A 22540-nucleotide genomic window follows, 5' to 3' on the forward strand; every position below is an offset into this window, starting at 1 on the left:
GCTCCAGACACGCAGGCTCAGTAGTTGTGGCTCACGGGCCTAGTCTGCGGCTTGTGGGATCCTCCCGGACCAGGGCTCGAACCCGTGCCCCCTGCATTGGCAGGCAGACTCTCAACCACTGCGCCACCAGGGAAGCCCCTGTGCAACTTAAGAGTAGGCTTGCTCTGGCTCCGCTCCCTTCTGACCCCAAGGCCTGACACCTGCCTGTTCACTACCCACTTAGGCCCCTGCACTGGCTCTTCCCTTGGAGGTCCACGTGGCTCACACCCTCCCCCAGATGCCACCCCCACCCTTCCACTCCCCAGTTCCGCTCTCTCTGCAGACCTCATCCCCGTCTGACACCCTCTTCTTTCTCTTCATTGCTGTTTCCCCACTGGAAGCAAACTCCACACGGGCAGGAAGTCTGGTTGGTTCTTGCCACATTCTCAGCAACTGACCAGTACCTATTAGCTCATTTTATCAACAAATCACCAGAGACTTCATTAAAATGAGAAGTTGTTGTTAATGAAACAAGTGACACCAGAGAGGATCTACCTGGCTCTCATGACTTTTACGTGACAGTTAATGGATCTTGGTGGCCAAGGAGGCCTTTGTGGGTGCCCAGAACAGGCTGGCATAGAGGGCCTGTCCAAGCACTTGTGGCGATGAGGAGATCTCTGATCTGGATGCCGGGTGGCCTTTCAGCCCAGTGTAAGGGGTCAGACTAGTCATGGGGCACCCATTCCAGGTTGCTGGGGGCAAAAGGCTGCTCTTTTTTAGGCGAAAGAACCTTCTGGAGCTTCCTATCCTCTGTGAAATACTTTTTAATGAACAATCACAGACGGGACAGCCATGTCTTCACATTCAACTAGCGGGGGCCTTTTGCCAGGCCCACTTCTGCCTTCCCCAGCCCACATCTTCTTGTGTTCACTCAGAGCCCAGCCCAGGGCGGTCCTCTTCGGCTCAGCTGCTTGGCCTCCAGCCTCTAGTCCTCTGCTTAGCTTCCGGGGAGGTTCTGCCCGCTCCTTCAGGGCTCCAGGCACTGGCCTGTCTGTTGTCTCTTTAGTCTCTGTGAGTCCCTGAGTGAGCCTGGATCAGAGCTTGTTGAGGGCATAGGCTCGGGCTGTACTGAGGGCAGCGTCCAGGTCAGCAGTGCTTCCGGTGCCCTGGGCCACCACTTGAGAGCCCCAGGCCTTGCCCCCCATGTGGCTGCACACAGCCAGTGCCCAGGCCTCTGCGGTGAAGGCCGGCACGGCACTCTGAGGACAGAAACAGAAGGGGCAGTGATGCAGAGCAGCCCTCCCTGCCACCATCCACTCAGTGTACCTTTGAGAGTGGAGTCATGGCGATTAGGACCCTCTCCCGAGCCGGGCACATGGTGGGGGTAATGAGGCGAGGAGACAGGAGAGGGACGGGCTGGGAATGCGTGAGTGGAGGTTGATGAATGGCTGCTACCTGTTCGCGAGAAATGTGCAGCCTGGAGGTGGCGTGGTGGGAATTAGGGAGTCTTTCGGTGCCTTCGTGGGTGGGGCGGGGGAGGGGGTGGGTTAGGGAGAAGGAGGTGGTCCTATCCCCACCCTGGGGTATCTGCAGAGATGGCCTCTACCCAGCTGTGGCTCCCTCATGTGGGAGGAATAGAAGGTGGGGAATCAGAGAGCTGGACCAAGAGACGGGCACGGTGGGAGCTGCCCTCCCTCTTTCCTTACCTGGGCCACCTGACAGGCACACAGCACCTGCCCCAGAGGCTGGGGGCTGAGTAGCAGCACAGACGTGCTGGGTGCCTGCTTACACAGCTGCCGGACCACCTTCACCAGCACCTGCACAAGGGAGGGGAGATGGCGACCTCACAGCTCCCCGGACTCCCAGCTTCCTCCCTGCCAGGACTTTCCCCTCCCCAGACCCTGGGGCCACCCCCAATCGCAACACTTACTGAGAAGGACTCAGCGTAAACTGTGTCCACAATCAGGGGCCCCTCCGAGTGCCGCTGTAGCAGCTCCTGGGTTTTCTGTGCAGCCTGTGAGGCAGGAAGGACAGCATGGGGGTCGGGCTGGGAGGCAATCAGCCCCAACTTGTGAACAGAGCCCCAGTTCAGAAATCCCCTCCCACGGCCCCGTTCCCCCAGCAAAGGTGCCAGGGGTTCTGCCTAGAATGGCCTCCTTCTTTTGGGTCCCCCCTGTGTCCTTCCTCTCCCTCCTCACCTCCTCCCTTTCATCATAGCTCCAGGGCCCTACAAATAGGCCACTGAAGGTGAAAGGACTAAGGCTGGAGCACAGATGGGTGAGAGGGGGTGGAGGGGGGAGGATCCACAGTCAAGGAGCAATTAGGGCTGAATGGCGCAATCAAGTCAGCTTCCTGGAGGGAGAGTCTGAGCCAGACTTGGGAGTTGGGGGAGAGACCCAGTTTGGCAGAGAGAGAAGTGGGGAAATGGCCTGATGATGGCACTCAGCTGGCAGGAGAGGAGGGAGCTGCCACCCACCCCCACCCCCATGCCAGGCTTTGAGGCTTCTCAGCGTGTGTGCTAGAGCATCTCTGACCCTTGCTGGGTGTGCCTGGTATCTGCCCCCCTGGGTGCAGCTGGACCTCCTCTTACCTGCCCCATTTCCAGTTTCCGGACGGCAGTGTTGGCACGCCGCCGTAGCGCCTTCAGTGTGGCCTGAAGCTCCCGCCGCTGCCACTGGGGCATCACGGCAGTGTCCACGGCCTATGGTCAGAAGCAGTACAACAATCCCTGCCCTCCCTGAGCCACGGTCTCTGAGGCAGGGACCACCAGCAAGGCCAGGGAAGAGACCACACCCACCACATCCCACCCTGCAGACAACCGACAAATATCTGGGCCAGCTAAAGTCTAACAGGAATGCTGGGGAGAGATGGGCAGGGTCCAGGAATGCACGCGGAAGGGGACATGGCCAGGAGAGGGAGGGGACAGCTCCATGCTGGGGGTGGCCCTCACATCAGTGAGTCGTCCCATGTCCTTGGACAGCTGCTGAGCCTCCACCACATCCCGGCTGCCCTGACTCAGCCGTGCTGCGGCTGCTTCTACCTCCTGGGCCAGGCTCTGGCCCACCTCTCGGGCCTGCAGGGAGAGAACCGGATGGTCAGGACTGCTTGGCTTACTTTCCCTCTCCAAGACAGGCACTCTCAACCCATTGCTGGGTAGGACCAAGTTAGAAACACTGAACAATCAGGACCCATCAAGGTACCAAATAATCACAACAGATGCCAGTTGCCAGCAGCTGGTAGGGCCATCCTGGTGCTCAGGTATGAACACTGGTTCTGCTGCTGGGCATCCCCCGGCCTGAGAGCATCAGCTATGCGTTCTCTGACCCCCATCCACACCCAGAAGCCTCCCAGGCCCTGCTGGCGTGCTGACCTGCTGGGCCTGCTCCCCAGTGATGGCCAGGAGGCGGGTGGTGCCCTTGGCGAGCTGGTGCTCCCCGATGATGACCAGGTCCCCTATAGCCCCTGTGCGTAGCAGGTGCCTGTGGGCAGAGGGAGGGAGGAGGAAGCCGGGGGGACGACGGGAGAGAAAAGAGCAGCCTGAGCTCCAAACCAGGGGCTGGTGGCTCCAAAGACCAGGGAAGGGAGGAGGTCCAGGGCCCCAGGCCAGAGCAGGCAGAGAGGAGTGACTCACGTCCCACAGCACAGCTCCACAGAAGTCTGCAGTGCGGCCTGGGAGGCTGGGTTCAGCGCCTGGGCCACAGGCACACCCACAGACACCACCCGCACAGGGTCTGGGTATACCTGACAGTGAGAGGGCACAGGTCTGTTAAGGGGCCTGAGGGGAGGGGAGGGTGGGGGCGGTGGGCAGGCAACCTCCACCCCGTGGGCTCCCCCAGCACACCTCATCCAGAGAACGCAGGCCGGGGACACGGGCAGTGCGTGCCAGGGCCACCTCCTCCATGTACACGGCCTCATCCTGCCCCACTGCCTTCTGCACAGTGCCCTCCACTGCCCGGAGCTGCTCTGGGGTCAGTGGGGCCTGGGGGCGTTGGGGGGAAACAGATAGACCAACAGGCAGTCAGCCCCATGCCTGGGAGTGATGCATGAAGAAGCAGTGTTCACTGAACTACCCCCAGGTTCTAGAACAGGGATTAGTACATAACATGTGCTCAATACACATTTGTGGAGCTAACAATTCTTTTCTTTAGAAATCTACCTGGGGGTTGGGCCTATCGGAAGCTGCAGGCCTTTCACTAGGCACTGAAAGTGGATGAAGAGACAGAAAATGGAGGCTCTGGACTCAGGGAGCTTACAACAAGGGTCAGCCAGTGGAAGAGAAATACAGGATGGGGGAGACGCAGGAGCAAGGAGTTATCAAGTGGAATGAGATTTAGTCAGTGAGCACTTCCCAGAGGATTTGAGCCAGAGGTACAAGGAGACAGGATGGCGGTAAAGGGAGAGGGCAGCTCCGCTTGAGCAAGAATGGCCTGGGTGACAGCAGGGAAAAGGAAGCTGGGTGGCTGGAGGTGAAGGGGTGGCTCCACACACTGGCTCGCCTAACCCTCACTGGTGCAGGAGGAGCCTGATGGGAAACCCCTGCCCCAGGCCCCCCAGTGACTGAACGAGAGGCAGCCCAGGCCCCCTTACTGGCCAAACTCCCACACTACCAGACTCCCTCTAAGCCCATCGCCTCACTTGAAGGCTGCCCCTCTGTGCCCTGCTCACCTGTGTGGCCACGTCGAACCGCAGCCACTCAGGATTGAGATGGGACCCTCGCTGCTCTGTGCCAGGGCCCAGGGCCTGCCGCAGTGCCCAGTTTAGTAGGTGGACGGCTGTGTGCTTCTCCATGCAGCTCAGACGCCAGGCCTGAAATACTTTTGTCACCCAGGGTCCTGGGTGTAGGTGGGGATGGGGAGAGCAAAGGGGCTGCGGGACGTCACGAACAGCAGGGGTGGGGTCCTCACCTCATCCACGTGCAGCTGTACCTGGTCCCCCACCTTTAGGCACTCAGGGGCTGCCACCTCATGCAGGATGAAGCCTCCGCAGACCTGCGCCCGGGCCACTGGGAACAGCACGTCCTGGGGGAGGGCAGGGCCAAGGCACTGAGTGCTTGCAGCCTCTCCCTCCTCTTGGTTCCCTTCTGGCTCAGGTCTGCCTCCTGCAGGAGCCTCTGTGTGTGAGGGGGACTGGGGGGGCTCACCTGCAGTCCCACCCGCACCAGGTAGCCTCGGTCGGAAGCCTGACCTCCCTGTTCGGCGTAGAAGTTGGTTTTGTCCAGGAGGAGGCCACAGCGCTGGCCTTCCCCCACGGAGGCCACGGCTGTTCCATCCTCTGTATACAGCTGGAGCACCTGGGCCTCACAGGTGCCGAACTCTGCCAGGGCCAAGGATGGTTATCAGTGCTAGGCAGGGGCTCGGGATGCAGGATGTGGGTCTGCGCCTTCCTTGAAGTCAATAGGCACGGGGCTGGGGGGCACTTCCAGCCGGGGCCCCCAGAGAACCCCGGTGGCTACCCCAGGGAAGGCACAGGCCTGGTAGCTGGTCTCTGACGTCCTTCCCAATCATGGTCAGGCAAGCCCGTGGCCACCCACCTGAGTCTAGGCTCTCACCATAACTGCCACTGGGTCGCAGGGAGTAGTTGTACTTGGGGCTGTCATCGGTTGGGGGCACCCCTTGGCGCTGTAGCTCCCCCAGCGCGTGGACGTCAAGCCGCAGTCCCTGCTCCTGAACTGGCTCGGCCTGCCGTGCCCGGTGCTGCGGGACAGGCGTGTGTGCACAGAAGGGGTGCACGGAGAGTGCAATGGGACTTGAGTCTCCAGAGAGCCCTGTCCCTGCCACACAGTTGTGTGAAACCTGCACTCCCTCTGGAATAAGCCCTCAGGCTGGGCTGGCTGCTAGAGACCCTGGGCTGGCTAGTGAACCACCCTCATGCGGGGGTCTCAGGACCAGGCCTCCCTCACCCACTGCTGCCTCCGACGGCCCCTCTCTAGGACCTTGTGCTGGCCTCTCCCCTTCTGCTACTCTGTGTGGCCCACTGAACTAGCGTTCCCCTCCATGGACTGTGGGCGGAGCCTGAGTGAAGGGGCAGACCCTACCTCAGACTCCTGTTTCCTTCAATAGCTGCAGCTCCTCCCACAAGAACTCAGGGCTGGGGAAGGGGCCGACATGCCCCAGCAGAGCCCTGTGTGGGAGTGCCCCAGCCTGTACCTGGGCCTCCTCCTGAGCCAGCCGCTCCAGTCCAGCAGAGTCCAGCTGCACCCCTTTCTCCTCCAGCATCAGTTCCACCAGGTCCAGGGGGAGCCCCAGGTTCCCAGACAGTGACAAGGACCAGGCCACTTCGGCTATGAGAAAGGAAGACAAGGGACGGAAGGGGTGTTGAGGGAGGAGGGGCAGGATGGAGGGAGGGAGAAGAAGTGAGGGAGAAGTAAGGGCCAGGGCTTTTCTGACCACACAGAAGCCACTGGGTGCCAAGCACAAGTGCCCCCTCCCCACACTGGGCAGGCCCGGGAGAGGGGTCACCTTCAGGCCCCAAAGCCAGAGCTGGGGGTAGCCCAGGGTCCTCCCTTGGTATATGTGATTTCAAAGGAGGTGAGAAGCTCATTCTTGGCATGAAGCCAGCCTTGGAAAGCAGAGACCAGAGGCAGGGCCAGCTGGGCAGCACGGAAGTGAGGAGAAGCAGGGAGGTGCTGGAGAGAGAGTACGGGGAGAGGGACGTGGGGGAGGAGGTGGGATGTGAGGCCTGGGCCTGGCTCGCCTAAGTGGGTCCCTCACACCTCGGCCAGGTGCCCTGCTCACCAGGGAACATATCGGAAGGCCCCAGGCGCCTCAGGGTCCGCTCGATGATCCGCCGACCACGCTGCAGGGAGGCCAGAAAGGCCGCCTCATCCTCTGACACCACGCTGGCTATCTGAATGGGGGCACGGCAGGGCTGGAGCTGGGTCTCCTGAGAAGGAGCCCCTCCCTCCCCGATCCAAATCCAGTACCTGGGCTGAGTTCCTCTGCAGTTCTGGATAAGCACCTCCCTAGGGGTGGCGGACAGGGCTGAGGAGGTGTCAAAAGCAACCAGCCCACTCTGCACCTCCACCCTGGGCCTCCCTGGGGACACCTGCCGTGGAGACTCAGAGAGGCTGATGGACGGGGGAGGGATCCAAATGGGGAATCAGTTTCTCTCGGGGGAGGGGGACTGATACGGGCAGAAGGGGGGTCCCGAGGTCAAAGGCTCAGCAGCCTGGGCCAGAAGGCCTCCTGAAGGCTCCCTGCTTTTTGTAAGCCCACTGAGAGGACGTTGGGCTGGACATTTAGGGTGGGGAACCCAGGCCGGGGCACTGTATGGGCTCAGCGACAGGTTCCCTGAGACCCAAGGGAGGCCCAGGGAAGTGAGGAAGCTCTGCCCTTACCAGCGTCTCCACCACTACAGGCACCAGGCTGCCCAGGAAGCCAGGTGGTGCCCGCAACAACTCTGTAGAGAACCGCACGGCTCGACGGAGGATCTGACGAAGTACCAGCCTAGAAGGATTCAGAGCCCAGATGAGCCCCCAGCAGCCCCTGGTCAGCAGGGAGGGGAGAGGGGAGGGCAAGGTCCAGAGTGTGTGCTCGCTTCCCCCTCCTCCTGCCATCTCAACCCGACCCACCTCTCCATCTCCTCCCTCCTGTCCCCTGCAACTCCCAGCAGCCCCTGCCCCTGCTGTAGCCCTTCCAGACTCACGGTGCACCAGACATCCCAGGAGAGACGCCATCGGCGATGCAGACGCTGAGGGTGCGGATGTGGTCAGCCACCACACGGTACGCTGTGTCTGTGTGCCCCTCGTCTGCTGCCCCAACCCGGCCCGAGTAAGGGGGTGCCCCGCAACCCTGGGAAGCAGGAGAGGAGACATGGCTGCCGGCCCTGCCTGCCCTGGCCCAGGAGGGACACTCTCCATCACTCCTGGAGCATCTGCCCTCACCCCTAAAGCTGACCGCATCTGGAATGGCCTGGGCCAGAGAAGCTTCAAAGGTGAAAGAGAGCCAGTCCCTGCCTCCTGGGGCCCACATTCAGCACAGACAAGGAGCACAGCTGCGATCATTTACTGAATTTCTATTATCAGAACCGGTGGGTACTTGAATGATATGGTGTCTAATCCCTAAAACTTCCTGTGTTAAAGTGGAAAGTGGAAAGTGGAGAAGGAAAAAAAAAAAAAAGACAAGACCAAAAAAAAGTGGAAAAAAATAAAAACAAGCAAAAAAAGAGGAAAGTGAGACTCAGAGGAGCCAAGTTCTACAAGGGCACACAATTCAAGAGCAGATCCGAGATTTGAACCAGGACCGTCCCACCCAGGTGCCCTTCATTCCCCACACCTGCCTCTACAGCCTCTATGGCCGCAGGGAAGGAGTGTGTGAGCTGTGAATACATTAAGCTGTGCTCCAAAGCAGAGTGCTTGATTCATCCAGCTCCAAACCTGTCTCTTCCCCAAGCTTCCCCCTCTCAATAAACAGTCCTGCCATTCACCACATTACTCAAGTCAAAAACTCGGGAGCCAGGCTTGACTTTCTTTCCTCTCCCCATCCAATCCATCAGTGGGGTCTTTTGTGTCTACCTCCATGAGATCTCTCAGATCAATCTACTTTTCTCCACTTCCACTGCTACCAACCTAGGCCACACCCTGTTATCTTTCCTGAACTATGAAAAAGGCTCCCAATTGGTTTCTCAGCTTCTACTCTGGTCTCCTTCCAGCCTATCCTTCAAACGGCAACAGGAGTGGCCTTTTAAAAGTGTCAATCAGATTGTGCCCCTCCTGCCTTGGAGCCCATCTCACCACATTTAGAATAAAAGACTCACTTTGGACTTCAAGGCCCCACAAGATCTGACTCCTGCCTTCCTCTCTGTGGTAGACTGTTTGCAAAATTGGCCACAGTCCTTCCCTTTCCTGTGTGCATGCCACTTTGCAGCGTGACTTTACAGGTGCTTCCTATCAAGGAATAGAATTGATTTCTCCATCCCTTGGATCTGGGCTAGACTTGTGACTTGCTTTGGCCAACAGAATGTGGTGGAAATGACACTGTTCTGAGCCCAGGCCCTAAGAGGCTTCATGTGCTTCCACTCTCCTTCTTGGAACCTTGCCAAGCTGTCATGTGAACAGGCCCGAGCTACCCTGCTGGATGACAGACATACAACCCGGTCATCGCCATAGCCCTAAACTGACAGCCAGCCGACTCCCAGAAGTAGAGGTGCCTAGCAGCTGACCACAGATGTATGAGTGAGCTCATACAGGACCAAGAGTGACCCAGCTGAGCCCAGCCTACATTGCTTGTCCACAGTCTCGTACGCTATATAAATGGTTGTTGTTTTCAGCCACAAAATGTTAGGTGGTTTATTATACAGCAAGAGCGAACCCACACACACACTCCAACCCTATCCCACGTGATTCTACTTTAGCTGGCTGGCCACTTTTTGTTCCTTTCCTGCATCAGGGCCTTGGTATTCACTGTTGCTTCTGCCTGGAATGAGTTTCCTGTGGCTGATTCTTCTTTCAAGTTTCAGCTCAGAGATATCTCCTTGGTGAGCCTTCCCCAAACATGTCATCTAAGATTCTTCTCGACCCCCTGTCCCCTGCCAATTACTATCACTCAGGTTTACTGCCTATTCACGATCTGTAAACGGCTATCTTGTTCTTTAATACATTTGTTTATTACCTATTTCTTAGGCTAGAATGTAATCTCCATGATCTCTTTTCTCTTTACTGCTGTATCTCCTGAACCAAGCACAAAGATTTAACACAAAGTAGGCACTCAACACATATTTTTTGCATAAATGAAGGAAGGAAGGAGTTAGGAGCAATATCAGGTAGTAAATATGAATCGGAGCCTCACGTCTGACACCTTTGTATCCTTGGCTGGTCACTGTCCCCACAGGCAAGAAAATATTCTGAGTTCTCAACAAAGATGGAAAGCAATGGCAGTGAGCACGGGTGAGAGCAGGTCAGAGGGGCTTCTGGAAGGGAAGAGGTGGGCTCACCTGGTGTATGGCATTGAGCAGTGGGGAAAAGAGGTCGGTGTCGTAGGTGGAGCGTCTGCCTTGCAACACAGCCAGCAGCCTTTCCAGGCCCATTCCCGTGTCCACGTGCCGCTGGGGCAGGGGCTGCAGGCTTCCATCTGCCTCTCTGGCCAGGAAGGGTGTGCAAGGTGAGGCCCCGCCACAGGATTACAGGTATGAGGCAGACGCTCAAGTGGCATAAAGGGATGGGGGAGGGTCCTGGGGGGCTGACAATGGGAGGAACCAGAGGGCAGTATCATCCCCCCACCCCCAAAAGCAGACGACGATGGCCTTGGGTCCCGTCCTTTCTCATAAAGAGCGACCTCCGCCTTCACCCTCTGCTTGGGCCCTTGCCTGGACCCAGGCATCCTCTTTCTGGGACACAATTCTTTGCTTTAGAAAGAGACATGTCAAGGCTGGTAGAAAATCTTAAGAGATCATCAAGTTCAACTCCATCATATAAGAGAGCAGAGTCTGGAGAGCAGCAGTGACTAGTTTCAACTGTTATGGGCAAAGGCGAGGATTAAACCAACTACTATTTGAAAAGTGTTTAGAAATATGCCTGGCACATTGTAAACGCCGTTTAAATGTTTGTTTTTATAAAAAATGGATGAAAGTGTCCTGACTGCCGACTTTTTCACTTCCAGTCAGGGATTTTCCTCCTGCTCTCGCACCCCATTACCTGTTGTGCTGCATGAAGACCAGATTCCAAAGCTCCACCAGCTGGGGGGCTCCCACCCCACCAGCCAGGTCATAGTGGATCTCAGTACAGGGCCCACAAGGGCCAGTATCCCCCATCTCCCAGAAGTTCTCCTGTGGTCCAAAGGAGAGCATGCGGCTGGCAGGCACCCTGGGAAGGAAGCCAGACAGGTGGTGGGGAGACAAAGGCAGAACCTGGTACCCCCTCTGCCAGGAGAACCCTTCCATTAAACTCAGCAGGAGGAGGAACAGGGCTGACCCTACAGTATCCCGGAATATGCCAAGACTCTCTGGTAGTCTCTATTTTCCAGTCCTCTTGTGCTCCAGGAGTGGGCATAAGTTGGGGTGGACTCACCCTAACTTGAGCCAGATGTCCCTGCTCTCCAGGTCCGGGCCCAGCCCAGCCTTGGGGTCACCACCAAAGTAGGACACCCAGAGCCTGTCCTCAGGGATCCCATAGACCTGAGTCAGCAGTTCCCAGGCCATGCTGCAAGCCTCCTCCTGCAGTGCAAACCCATTGGGAAGAGGAAAATGGGTGAGAAGAAGGCCCCACTGAAGTTCCAATCAAGCCACATGAGTTCAGCCCTCGGCTTAAGACAAAACCATTTCCACTGTCCACGTTGTTTCCAGAACACGCCATGACCATTTCTAATTCTGAGTTTTTCCTTCATAGAAAGCCTCCTCCCTCTTCTGAATCCTACATTCTTTCAAGTCCCACCTTCTCCATGAAATCCTCTATGCACCCTAGCCTGGGATGATTTTTAACTCCTGCACTTTAGTATTGCTGTTTCACCATTTAGTCATACAATAATTATTGACCAGCCATTAGGCAGGAGGCATAGTCCTGGCCCTCAAGGAGTTTACAACCCCATCAGGGAAACGAGACACATTCCTATTATAAGTGTTCATCTAGCACTTTGCCTCTGTGTCTGGTCTGAAGCCCTCCTTAAGCAGACTCTAAGAGTGGAGACAGGACTAACCTTGACCCCTTTCTTGGCTGACCACTGACCCTTTCCTAACTCCAGGGCTTCCTGGAGACTCACCTTAAAATATACCCCTTGAAAGGCCCAATTGCCGAGCATCTCAAAGAAGGTATGATGGGAAAGGTCTCGGCCCACATCCTCCAGGTCGCTGTGGCGTCCTCCAGCCCTCACACATTTCTGGCTGTTGGCCACACGTCGAAAGCCTGCCATCTCGCTTCGTGGATCCACAGTGCCCAGGAAGATTGGCTTGAACTGGAAACAGATGAAGGGCGAGAGAGATAGTCCAGACGCTCAGCAGAAGGGAAACGTGGAGGGTATGGAGAGAGATGGTAGTTCAGACTGAAGGCTGACCGTGCCCCTGAGAGGCCAGGGGGGCAGACTGGGAGCGTGGGGGCACCCATCTCTGGTGTGTCTGGACAGACAAGGGGTAAATAAATCATGAAACAGAGACTCTGCTAGTAAAATAAGCAAGGTAAAAGAAGGAGGAGTGTGTTGGTGGCTGGAAACAGAGCAAGTCTAGAGAGGGTAAGCGGTGCTCAAAGTCAAAAGCTTAGAGAACCCAGTCTAGCACATAGCATGTGCTCAACATCAACATTTATTTTATCAATAACTTATCTTTATTTAAAGAACTAATAAGTGAAGCCAGACTTCCTCCACGGGACTCCACACCCGCCATTCCTGGACCTAAAGCTCAACCTCAACTCGCAAGTTGACCGGGTTAGCCCTCTCCAAGGCCTAATTTGCGCCCCAATCTCGTAGCCTAACCACGCACAGCCTTCTTTCCCCCGAAAGCTAGGAGCTCCGCCCTTCGCTTCTTTTGCCCAATCCCGCAATGCCTTTCTCTCAGGAACAAGTCACAAACTCCGCCCGGATCAGCGTGGCTCAGCACCTACCTGGTTCATGCCCGCGTTGACGAAAAGCAAGCTGGGGTCGCCGCGGGGCCTCACGGAAGCGGACGGCACCAGGCGGTGGCCATGGCGGTCCCGAAAGAAGCTCAGGAAGGCGTCCCGCACGGCCGCGGCCTGGGTTGGAGGGGCCTCGGACGAGAGCGCCCGACGGCTGGGGCCCCGCCATTGCGGCAACCTTCGAATGGCCCGCCGAAGTCGCCCAGCTGCAGCTGCCACCGACGCCGCCATCTTAACTCGGGGCAATGACTTCACGGGGTCAAAGGGCAGTGCGGGGATAGAAGGTAACTTGAGAAGGAGGCCAGGCGTTTCCTACAGCGACCCCTGGCTGCAGGAGGAGTCAAAGCAGCTTCTGCCTCTGGGTGGAGGTGATGGGGAAGGAGGCGCCTGCCAGAGTCCATCTAACGCAAGGGGCCTGGAACACAGTAGGCCTTTAATTCATTTGGCATTCAACAAATATTCATGGAGAGGCTACTGTGTGCCAGGCATTATTTTAGGCGCTTAAGGTACATTAGTAACAAAACTGACAGGGAATTCTCTGGTGGTCCAGTGGTTAGGATTCTGGAGCTTGCACTGCTGGGGCGGGGTTGGATCCCTGGTGGGGAAACGAAGATCCTGCAAGCCACAAGGCACAGACCAAAAAAAAAAAAAAAAAAAAATTGACAAAAGTCCCTGCTCTCCAGAAATCTATATTATAGCAGTGATAATTATGTTTAATGTTTAATTTTTTCATTTACATGTTACTTTTATTTTTCTTTATTTTTTATTGAAGTATAGTTGAATTACAGTGTTGTGTTAATTACTGCTGTACAGCAGTGACTCAGTTATACATATGTATACATTCTTTTTCATATTCTTTTCCATTATGGTTTATCACAGGATACTGAATATAGTTCCCTGTGCTATACAGTAGGACCTTGTTGTTTATACAATTATGTTTATTAATTTTGCAAGTTTACAAATACAGTTGCGGTGAAAAGGTGTGGATTCAACTCTGTGTGGTGTATGTATGTGTGTGTGTGTGTGTGTGTGTGTGTTTCCAGGCTGAGGGAAGAAGGCAGAGATGGCCAAGGGAGGTGATATCAGCATTCATTCAAGAGTCATTCAACTAATATTTATTGATACCTACTATGTGTCAGACAGTGTGCTGGGTACTTCCTGGTTCTTTTTGCCCTTGGCATTGGAAATGGCCATTTTGTTCTTAGGGAGTGAAGCAGGCCCTTTGGAGCAGGAGTTCAGGGGAGACACAGAAGCCAAGCAGCATCTGTTCCATTATTAATTGCTTAATAACATTTGGTCTTTTAATGTGCCTGGGGATTAGAGAGACTCCAGGCCGTCAGGGCAGGTCAAAGCTGTTGGATGATTGCTGAAGAGATTTCTCTCTCTCTCTCTCTCTCTCTCTCTCTCAGCCTCCCAATGCTCTAGGGTTTTGTGTGTTTTGCTTTAGGATAAGAGAGACACCTGTTCCACCTCGCTTTCTGTCTTACTCTCCATGGTAACAGCTGTGACCATGAGGCCAACACAGGTGTTTGTGGGTGGAGCCAGATTCTTCACGGGATTCTCTTGATACCCTCTGCTCTTGGTGTGGGAAATTAAGCAGGTAGAGAAGAGAATTTGATAAGGTTAAAGCCCAACAGGGGCAGCAGAGCTGAGGTCAGTGTGATCACCTCTAAGGCTTCAGCCATCCAGCTGAACTCTTTTGGCTACCATTCTTTGTGAGTTATGTTTTTCAGGGACTTTGAAGACAGTTTCCTTGGGAAATGTGTAGTCTTTTTTTGGACTTGAGTTTCTATAGTGATAATGAATTCTCGACTTTGTATTCTGACAGAACCCATGGCATCTATCCTGTGATCCTCTGTTTCTTCCCTTGCCCACGTAGATTAAAGGTGTTGTTTTGAAAGTGTTTTGCCTGTTGGTTTTTCCAGTATTTTTGGAACAGGAACCTAAAGCCAGATGGGGATTTCTGTGAGATTCATGATCTTGAGACAAGACTGTGGAATTCTTCCCCAAATTGAGATGGGAGTGTTATGCTAGAGAAATCTAGTAAGAGCCTCTACCCAGTACTGACGTCACCTTTTTTCTCCCCTTCAGATTTTGCCCAGAAAGTCTTTGCATTATAGTAGGAACTCCATGTTTTTAGACTATTGTGGATCTAGAGTGGAGCCATGGATTTCTTTTTTCCAAACAGCTTTAATATAATTCACATACCATACAATTCACCCACTTAAAGTGCACAATTCAAATGGCTTTTAGTACATTCACAGAGTTGTTATCTAACTTTTAGAATATTGAGATCATTTTCATCACCTCCAAAAGAAACCCCATACCCTTTAGCTATTAACCCCCAATTCCTGCATCCCTCCCAGCCCTAGGCAATCACTAATTACTTTCTATCTCTAAAGATTTGCCTATTCTGAACATTTCATATAATTTGAATCATACAATATATGTCCTATGTGACTGGCTCCTTTCACTTAGCATAATGTTTTCAAGGCTTATCCATGTTGTAGTATGTATCATGGATTTTTAGAAATGGGTATTTTGGGTTGTTTTCTGTTTGAAGAACGTTTTTTCCCCCCCATCTTGTTATTTTGTCCTTTTTTTTTTTTTTGGAATGTGGTGTCCTCTGGTGAGTCAGTCTCTTCTTTTTGATATTCCCCAGTGAAGCAAAGTGGTTCTTCTAGGATTGGGATGTGCTTATTCTGATTTGCCACTGTCATCTGATGAGGAAGTTAAATTTAAGTTCTGCAGTTTCCCAAGATAGATGAATATGGAGACAACTCACCAGAGTGGGAAGTTACTGACCTCAGAACGTCTCTTAGGAGTTCTCATATGTCTTAATAATAATAGAAGTTTCGTTTGGGGGTTTAAAATGGAAATGGGGTCTGTCTCCTGGGAGCCGTTCAGCAGGGTTTGGGTACTGCCTTCCCTGGGGCTGGAATTGCCCTTATGTTGCTGTCTGACTTACTTATCTTGGCAAGTCCAAGGAGCCCATTCTTTGAGCCTTCTCTTTCCACATTATTCATAAGAAGTAATGCCTTTGCACTGGGAATGGAAATTGGCCTTCCTGATTTCCCCATTGACTTTGAGAGCAGGAACCTGAGGTCAGTGATGCATTCCATCCTGGACGGATGGTCAGAGGAGACACGAGGGGATTTTCACCCTTGCTAAGCATAAGGAACTTGGCTGTGGGAACTTCCGCTTGTAAATCGTAAAGGCTGTTTTTTAGGGTCTAGGTTAAAAGTTCAACCTATAAGAGGTGTTCCTATTTTTATGTATTTATTATTAATTTTTAAATAAATTTGTTTTTGGCTACTTTGGGTCTTCATTGCTGTGCGTGGGCTTCTCCCTAGTTGTGGGGAGCGGGGGGTACTCTTTGTTGTGGTGCACGGGCTCTAGGCGCGCAGGTTTCGGTAGTTGCGGCACACGGGCTTAGTTGCTCCACGGCATGTGGGATCTTCCCAGGCCAGGGATCGGCTTCAGGGATGTCCCCTGAATTGGCAGGCAGATTCTTAACCACTGTGCCGCCAGGGAAGACCCCGATATATTTATTTATGGCTTTGCCTTAAATAAAGCAACAATTTATTGTGAAAGCAACGCTTGTCAAACGTTAATATGCATAGGAATCTCCCGGGATCTTGTTAAAAATGCAGACACTGATTCAGTAGGTCTGGGGTGAGGTTGAAATTCTGTATTTCTACCAGGCTCCATGGTGGTGCTGTTGCTGCCTCTCCTCTACCAGGCCAAGGGTGTGGTAGAGGACTTGTGGGAAGAGTGTGGACACAGACTTGGGCTTGGGACCAGGCCCTTGGGCTTGGGTGCTCCAGTGATCTCCTCTTTCTCCCGGAGAGGGTGGGTGGAGCCGGGAGCTCCTTGGGCGCATGCGTGCTCGCTCCCCTTCTCCCCACCCGGAGTCTAGGGAGGGTGGAGGTTGCGTCGGCCCGTTGCTAAGAGACACGAAGGTGGTAAGGACCAGCGGCGGGGGAGGGGAGCGGCGCCCGGCGCTGGGAACCCAGCTAGAGCTGGGAGAGCAGATGGCGGGGCTGGAAGGGTCGGAGCCTCCTGGGATCGGAAATTCAAGGATTAGTGGACCTTCGAGGGTCGCAATGCTCGGGTTTGTCCTTATGCATTTTTAAATGGTTACATTTAAATGGTTATATAAGTACCTACATAATATCCTTGATTTTGCTTCTTGGCCTGCAAAATCTAAAATACTGTCTGGCCCTTTGAAAAAAGTTTGCCAACCCCAGACTTTTCTTACCCCAGACTTGGAATCAGCCATTTCCAAAAATCCTGGTTACTTTTAGTGGGAAACCATAGTTCAGAACTACAAACTGGGTACTGGGGATGCTCATTGCTACTGGTTTAATCATTGTTTCTAGGTTTTTATAGAGGACACAGACAGGGAGAATATATATTTACAGATAAAATGTTCCATTAGAGGGTTTTAAGTAAGGGAGCAACATGATTTGATTTACGCTTTTGAAAGATCTTTCCCCTGGGAGAGAATGAACTATGGGGACAAGAGGGGAAGCAGGAATGCATATTAGGATGTTGTTTTCCAAGAAAGAAGTGATAGGACTGCAGCAGTGGAGACAAGAAGTGGTTGGATTCAGGCTATATGTGGAGATAGAGCTACTATATATATATATATATATACATGCATATATATATATATATATATATATATATATATATATATGTATATATATATGTAGCTGATGGATAGGATGCAGGGAGAGAGAAAAGACCAATTTCTAAGTTCTGACCTGAAACTAGGTAGGTGGTGTTTCCATTCACTGACCTCAGAAAGCCTGGGGAAGCAGGTCCGTGGAAGGGAAATCAAGAGTTTGTTTTGGACACATTGAGTTTAGAAATCCAAGTGGAGATGTCACTCAGTGTTGGATATAAAAGTCAGGAGTGCAGAAGCAAGATCAGGGTTATAGCTATAGATTTGGGAGTCACTGGTACATTGGTGGTCCTGGATGAGAGCACCTAGTGGAAGAGCAGGATGGAGGAGAAGAGAGGAGAGTCATGTCCTGGCCTGTATTCTGGGGAGCTGGAAGAGGAGAACCCTGCAGGGAAGCCTGAGAAAGCCATGGGGGTCAGGAGGAAAACTGGAAGAGAAGATGATGTTTAGGTAGGAGGGAGTAGCTATATCAAGTGCTGCTGAGGGCTGAACAAGATAAGAGCAGAGACCTAATGAATGGATTGGGCAAAGTGGGAGAAGTTTCAGTGGGATGGTTGAATGGAAAGCCCAACTGGAGTGAGAAGGGGAGGTGAGAAGGTGGAGACAGGAAATAGAAACAACTTTGGAGGGATTTTGCAGAAAAAGAGAAGCAGAAAAAAAAAAAGTAGAGTTTGGCAGGGGCTATGGGCTCTAGGGAGCATGTTTATTTTTTTAGGCTGTGCCGGGTCTTAGTTGCGGCATGCAAGCTTCTTAGTTGCAACATGAGGACTTCTTAGTTGCGGCATGCAGACTCTTAGCTGTGAACTCTTAGTTGCAGCATGCATGTGAGATCTAGTTCCCCGACGAGGGCACGAACCCGGGCCCCCGGCATTGGCAGCACAGAGTCTTACCCACTGGACCACCAGGGAAGTCCCCAGCATGTTTATTTTTAAGAACTGCAACATTAAGTCTTGTTTGTATGCAAATGGGTATGATCCAGTATGGAGAAGAAACTGACAAAGCGAGAGAATGAGAGGATCATTTCAGTAGCCAAGTTTTTAAGTACTTGAAGGGATTGAAAAATTCAGTACAAAGTGGAGGGATAGTCTGCAGCCACAAGCAAGGACACTCTTTCCATTACAATAAGAGGAGGAGATCTGGATACAAATGCAATAGGTCGGTGGATCTAGGGCTGGGAAGGCAAGGGAGGACTCACCTTCAAGCATCTGTTTCCTTAATGAATATGCAGTGAGGTGAAGAGGTGAAATTGCTGTCTTGAAAGAGAGAAGATTTACCTGGGAGGTGCGGTAGGATTAGCTGGTAGCATTGGCTGCTCATTTAAGATTTGAGGTCTTCGATTTACACTGAGACTGATCAGTACAATGGGATTTTCTCCAGCCATGCTTAGCTGCTCAGGTGCAAGCACAGAGCACATGGATTATTGGGTGTAATTAGGGCTGCAGTTCTGCCATCTGAGTGTGATGGAGGGAGGGGGGCAGGCATGAGTAAGGGTGTTTGCAGGGAAATGTTTGAAGTCCTGAACCTTGGCCCGTATTTGAGTGCTAAACACTATCCATACAGGCCTTCATCTTATCTAACAGCCTTAGTTAGTATCATGGCTCAAATCTTAAAACTCAAACCTTGAACAAAAGCATAATGAAAAATATATGTATGTGTATATGGCTCCTCCCACCCGCCCTCCTTCGGAAGTTTTGTTGTTTAAGGTGGAGAAAAAGACAAGAGAGTGTTAGCCTGTAACATTTTAAAATTATGTTAAAGAGATAGTCACAATAGAGGCCAGAAGACATTGGAAACTCATCTTTAAAGTGCTGAAAGAAAAAACCTATCAACCCAGAATGCTATATCCAGCATAAATCTCTTTTTTTTTTCCTGTTGTGTTTACTTTTTAAAAAAATTTATTTTATTTATTTTTGACTGTGTTGGGTCTTTGTTGCTGCGCGCGGGCTCTCTCTAGTTGCAGCGAGCGGGGCTACTCTTCATTGTGATGTGCAGGCATCTCATTGCGGTGGCTTCTCTTGTTGTGGAGCACGGGCTCTAGGTGCTCAGGCTTCAGTAGTTGTGGCATGCAGGCTCAGTAGTTGTGGCTCGCGGGCTGTAGAGCACAGGCTCAGTAGTTGTGGTACATGGGCTTAGTTGCTCTGCAGCATGTGGGATCTTCCCGGACCAGGGCTCGAACCCGTGTCTCCTGCATTGGCAGGCGGATTCTTAACCACTGTGGCATCAGGGAAGTCCTGGAACCATTTTTGATACCTTGGAGAGTGGCATTTTTCTGTGCATTCTGTTCCTACAAATGCATTTTTGGTTTCAGCTAAAGCAAGACTCTACGTACCACTAATGTTGAATCTGATGGGATCTTCTCTCATCATCTCAGCTGCAGCCCCTAGCAGAGCATTCTTCACCTGATTGGCAGATAGAAAAGTGTACAACATCACTACCTTGGCTAACTGAGGTATTGTAGGTGTTTGTCAAAACTCATGTCAAAACATCTCATGGTGAACAGAAACAGACTCACAGACATAGAAAACAGACTTGTGGTTGCCAAGGGGGAGGGGAGTGGGGGAGGGATAGATTGGGAGTTTGGGATTAGCAGATGCAAACTAGTATATGTAGAATGGATAAACAACAAGGTCCTACTGTACAGCACAGGGAACTATATTCAATATCCTGTGATAAACCATAATGGAAAAAAATATGAAAAAGAGTATATATATGTATAATTGAATCACCTTGCTGTATAGCAGAAATTAACACAACATAGTAAATCAACTATACTTCAATTAAAAACATTTTATGGTGTATAATTTAAAAAAACTAAAGCAATATTGAATCTAGTTGATGATATGCATGCTGAACTGTTTAGGGGTAAAGCGTTCTGATATTTGCAACTGGCTGTGACATGCATCAGAAATAGGATGAATTTACAGGTATTCATTTTAGACAGTGGGGAAAAGAACTCAAGACTTACAGGCCATGTATAACAGAGCACCATCATTTAGATACTGATTTTTTTTTTCTTTTTTTTTTTTTTTTTTGCGGTACGCGGGCCTCTCACCGTTGTGGCCTCTCCTCTTGTGGAGCACAGGCTCCGGACGCGCAGGCTCAGCGGCCATGGCTCATGGGCCCAGCCGCTCCGCGGCACGTGGGATCTTCCCAGACCGGGGCACGAACCCGTGTCCCCTGCATCGGCAGGTGGACTCTCAACCACTGCGTCACCAGGGAAGCCCTGATGTTTTTTTAAAAGTAGTATTTATTACACATTTTTCTAATTTCAGAAGAAGAGCCTGTGTATTGTAAAAAAGCTGAAGATTAAGTAGTTTCATTTAAGCGTGGTTGTGAGTGATGGGGTTGTGTCATGGGCCTGAGATGATTTGGTGCTGTGAGGGGAGGGAAGGGCAGGTAAGATATACAGAGAGTGTGTCAAGGAGCCCAGCCCTGTGGCTCAGCAGTGCGCTTGACTAGCCAACAGTGCTCACTGGGGGAAGTGTCTGGGTAGCTTTCCCAGGGGCTGCACAATTAAGAATCCATTCTCAAGCCAATCATCTGTTGATGGGCACTTGGGTTGCTTCCATGTCTTGGCTATTGTAAATACTGCTGCTGTGAACATTGGGGTGCATGTATCTTTTTGAATTAGAGTTTTTGTCTTTTAGAAGATGTGGTATGTAGACAATGGAGTATTACTCAGCCATAAAAAAGAATGAAACATTGCCATTTGCAGCAACATGGATGGACCTAGAGAATACTATACTGGGTGAAGTAAGTCAGACAGAGAAAGACAAGTATTATATGATACCACTTATATGTGGAATCCAAAAAATAATACAAATTAGTCTATATACAAAACAGAAACAGACTCACAGATATAGAAAACAAACTTATGGTTACCAAAGGGGAAAGGGGGGGAGGGATAAATTAGGAGTATGGGATTAACAAACTTATACCTAAAATAGGTAAGCAACAAGGATTTACTGTATAGCACAGGGAACTCTATTCAATATCTTATAATAATCTATAATGGAAAATAATCTGAAAAAATATATGTATAACTGAAGCACTTTGCTGTATACCTGAAACTAACACAATATTGTAAGTCAATTATACTTCAATTAAAAAGAGAAAGAATCCATTCTCCTATCAGAGTTGACCAAGGGCAGTGGTTCCTGTGGAGTGTTTTTTCCTTCCTTGAGAGAGTCTGGACTAAAGAAATTCTGTATGTAATGCTATGAAAACATCTCCAAAAGTGAAAAGAATAGTGTGATTGTATGCTACTACTGTGTACAAAGGATGGAAAAAAACCCACACATCCATATTTGCTTGTAGTGCTCTGGAAGGGATATACGTAAGGAAGAACAGTGGTTTTTGCCAGGAGTGGATGGAGGTGGGGTCTGTCCCAACGAGGGATGCAGTGGGAGGGAGGCTTTCCTTGTATACTTTTTTAGAGTTTTTGATTTTGCAAGCTATATAAATGCATTTCCTATTGAAAAATGAATAAATAAAATGTAAAAAGAGAGGATATAGGATAACATGAGACAATGCTCTCCAGTGCCTTGGAACACATCAAAATGGGAAATGTTAAGGCTTTGGCATTCCCTGATTAATCAGAATTTCAGTTACAAAGACCAGCACTACACTGTGAGAATCAGGGACTCTGTGTCTTACTAAGTATTGTGCACATGGCTCTGCCAGCAAGGTGCATTATTTTGATATTGGTTTTACTTCTCTTTGCTTTTTTATTTATTTTTATTTTTATTTTTTTATTTTGGCCGTGCCACATGGCTTGCAGCATCTCAGTTCCCCGACCAGGGGTTGAACAGAGGCCTCGGCAGTGAAAGCACTGAGTCCTAGACACTAGATCACCAGGAAACTTCCCTCTTTGCTTTGTTTTGTATTTTGTGCGTGTATTCTACAGGTAAGTTTGTCATCACCCCCTTTCCCTTTCGCAAAGGTATATGGGCAGACCCCTGCCTATATGTGCGATTTGGAGATGCAGAAGTGTATTGGCTTCTAGAACACATGCTGCAAAGGCCGGCATCCTCTGATGGCTGTGCCTCCTGGGAATCAAATCAACTTACTCGTGAGAGCGTCAGAATTCCTGCGGCTTCCTTCTTTCTTGTCGTTTTGGCTTTTAGGGATGGAGATAGTCACTCTGGCTTTGGTCTAGAGACATATGATGAGAAGCCCTTCCTGCAATAAGTATTTAATAAATTAACACAGATTTCCATTATCCCTTCCTGAAATGGGGCCACTGTCTGTCTGTAAGGATGTCTGGAGAGTGGAAAAGTAAACACAGCATTAGGAATCCCAACATTAATGCAATTTGCACTTGCTATCAGCTTACT

The 22540-nt window shown here is 51.2% G+C and overlaps 1 protein-coding gene across 1 annotated transcript; it reads right to left on the bottom strand.

Annotated features, from left to right (window-relative positions):
- Nucleotides 1-334: 334 nt before the first annotated feature.
- Nucleotides 335-13182, bottom strand: AARS2 (alanyl-tRNA synthetase 2, mitochondrial). Its single transcript, XM_081247621.1, has 22 exons — nucleotides 12503-13182; nucleotides 11670-11861; nucleotides 10982-11127; nucleotides 10610-10777; nucleotides 9910-10054; nucleotides 7624-7769; nucleotides 7316-7424; nucleotides 6902-6940; nucleotides 6714-6825; nucleotides 6126-6259; nucleotides 5528-5672; nucleotides 5120-5292; nucleotides 4884-4997; nucleotides 4645-4785; nucleotides 3821-3958; nucleotides 3611-3720; nucleotides 3350-3458; nucleotides 2930-3052; nucleotides 2570-2680; nucleotides 1910-1993; nucleotides 1686-1796; nucleotides 335-1238 (listed from the first exon to the last, which is right to left on the bottom strand). The coding sequence occupies exons 1-22, from the start codon at nucleotides 12743-12745 to the stop codon at nucleotides 1074-1076; spliced, it is 2958 nt and encodes a 985-aa protein (XP_081103747.1). The 5' UTR covers nucleotides 12746-13182; the 3' UTR covers nucleotides 335-1073.
- Nucleotides 13183-22540: the final 9358 nt, after the last annotated feature.

This window comes from Mesoplodon bidens, assembly GCF_964165515.1.
Source record: "Mesoplodon bidens genome assembly, chromosome: 10".
Classification (NCBI taxonomy): Eukaryota; Metazoa; Chordata; class Mammalia; order Artiodactyla; family Ziphiidae; genus Mesoplodon; species Mesoplodon bidens.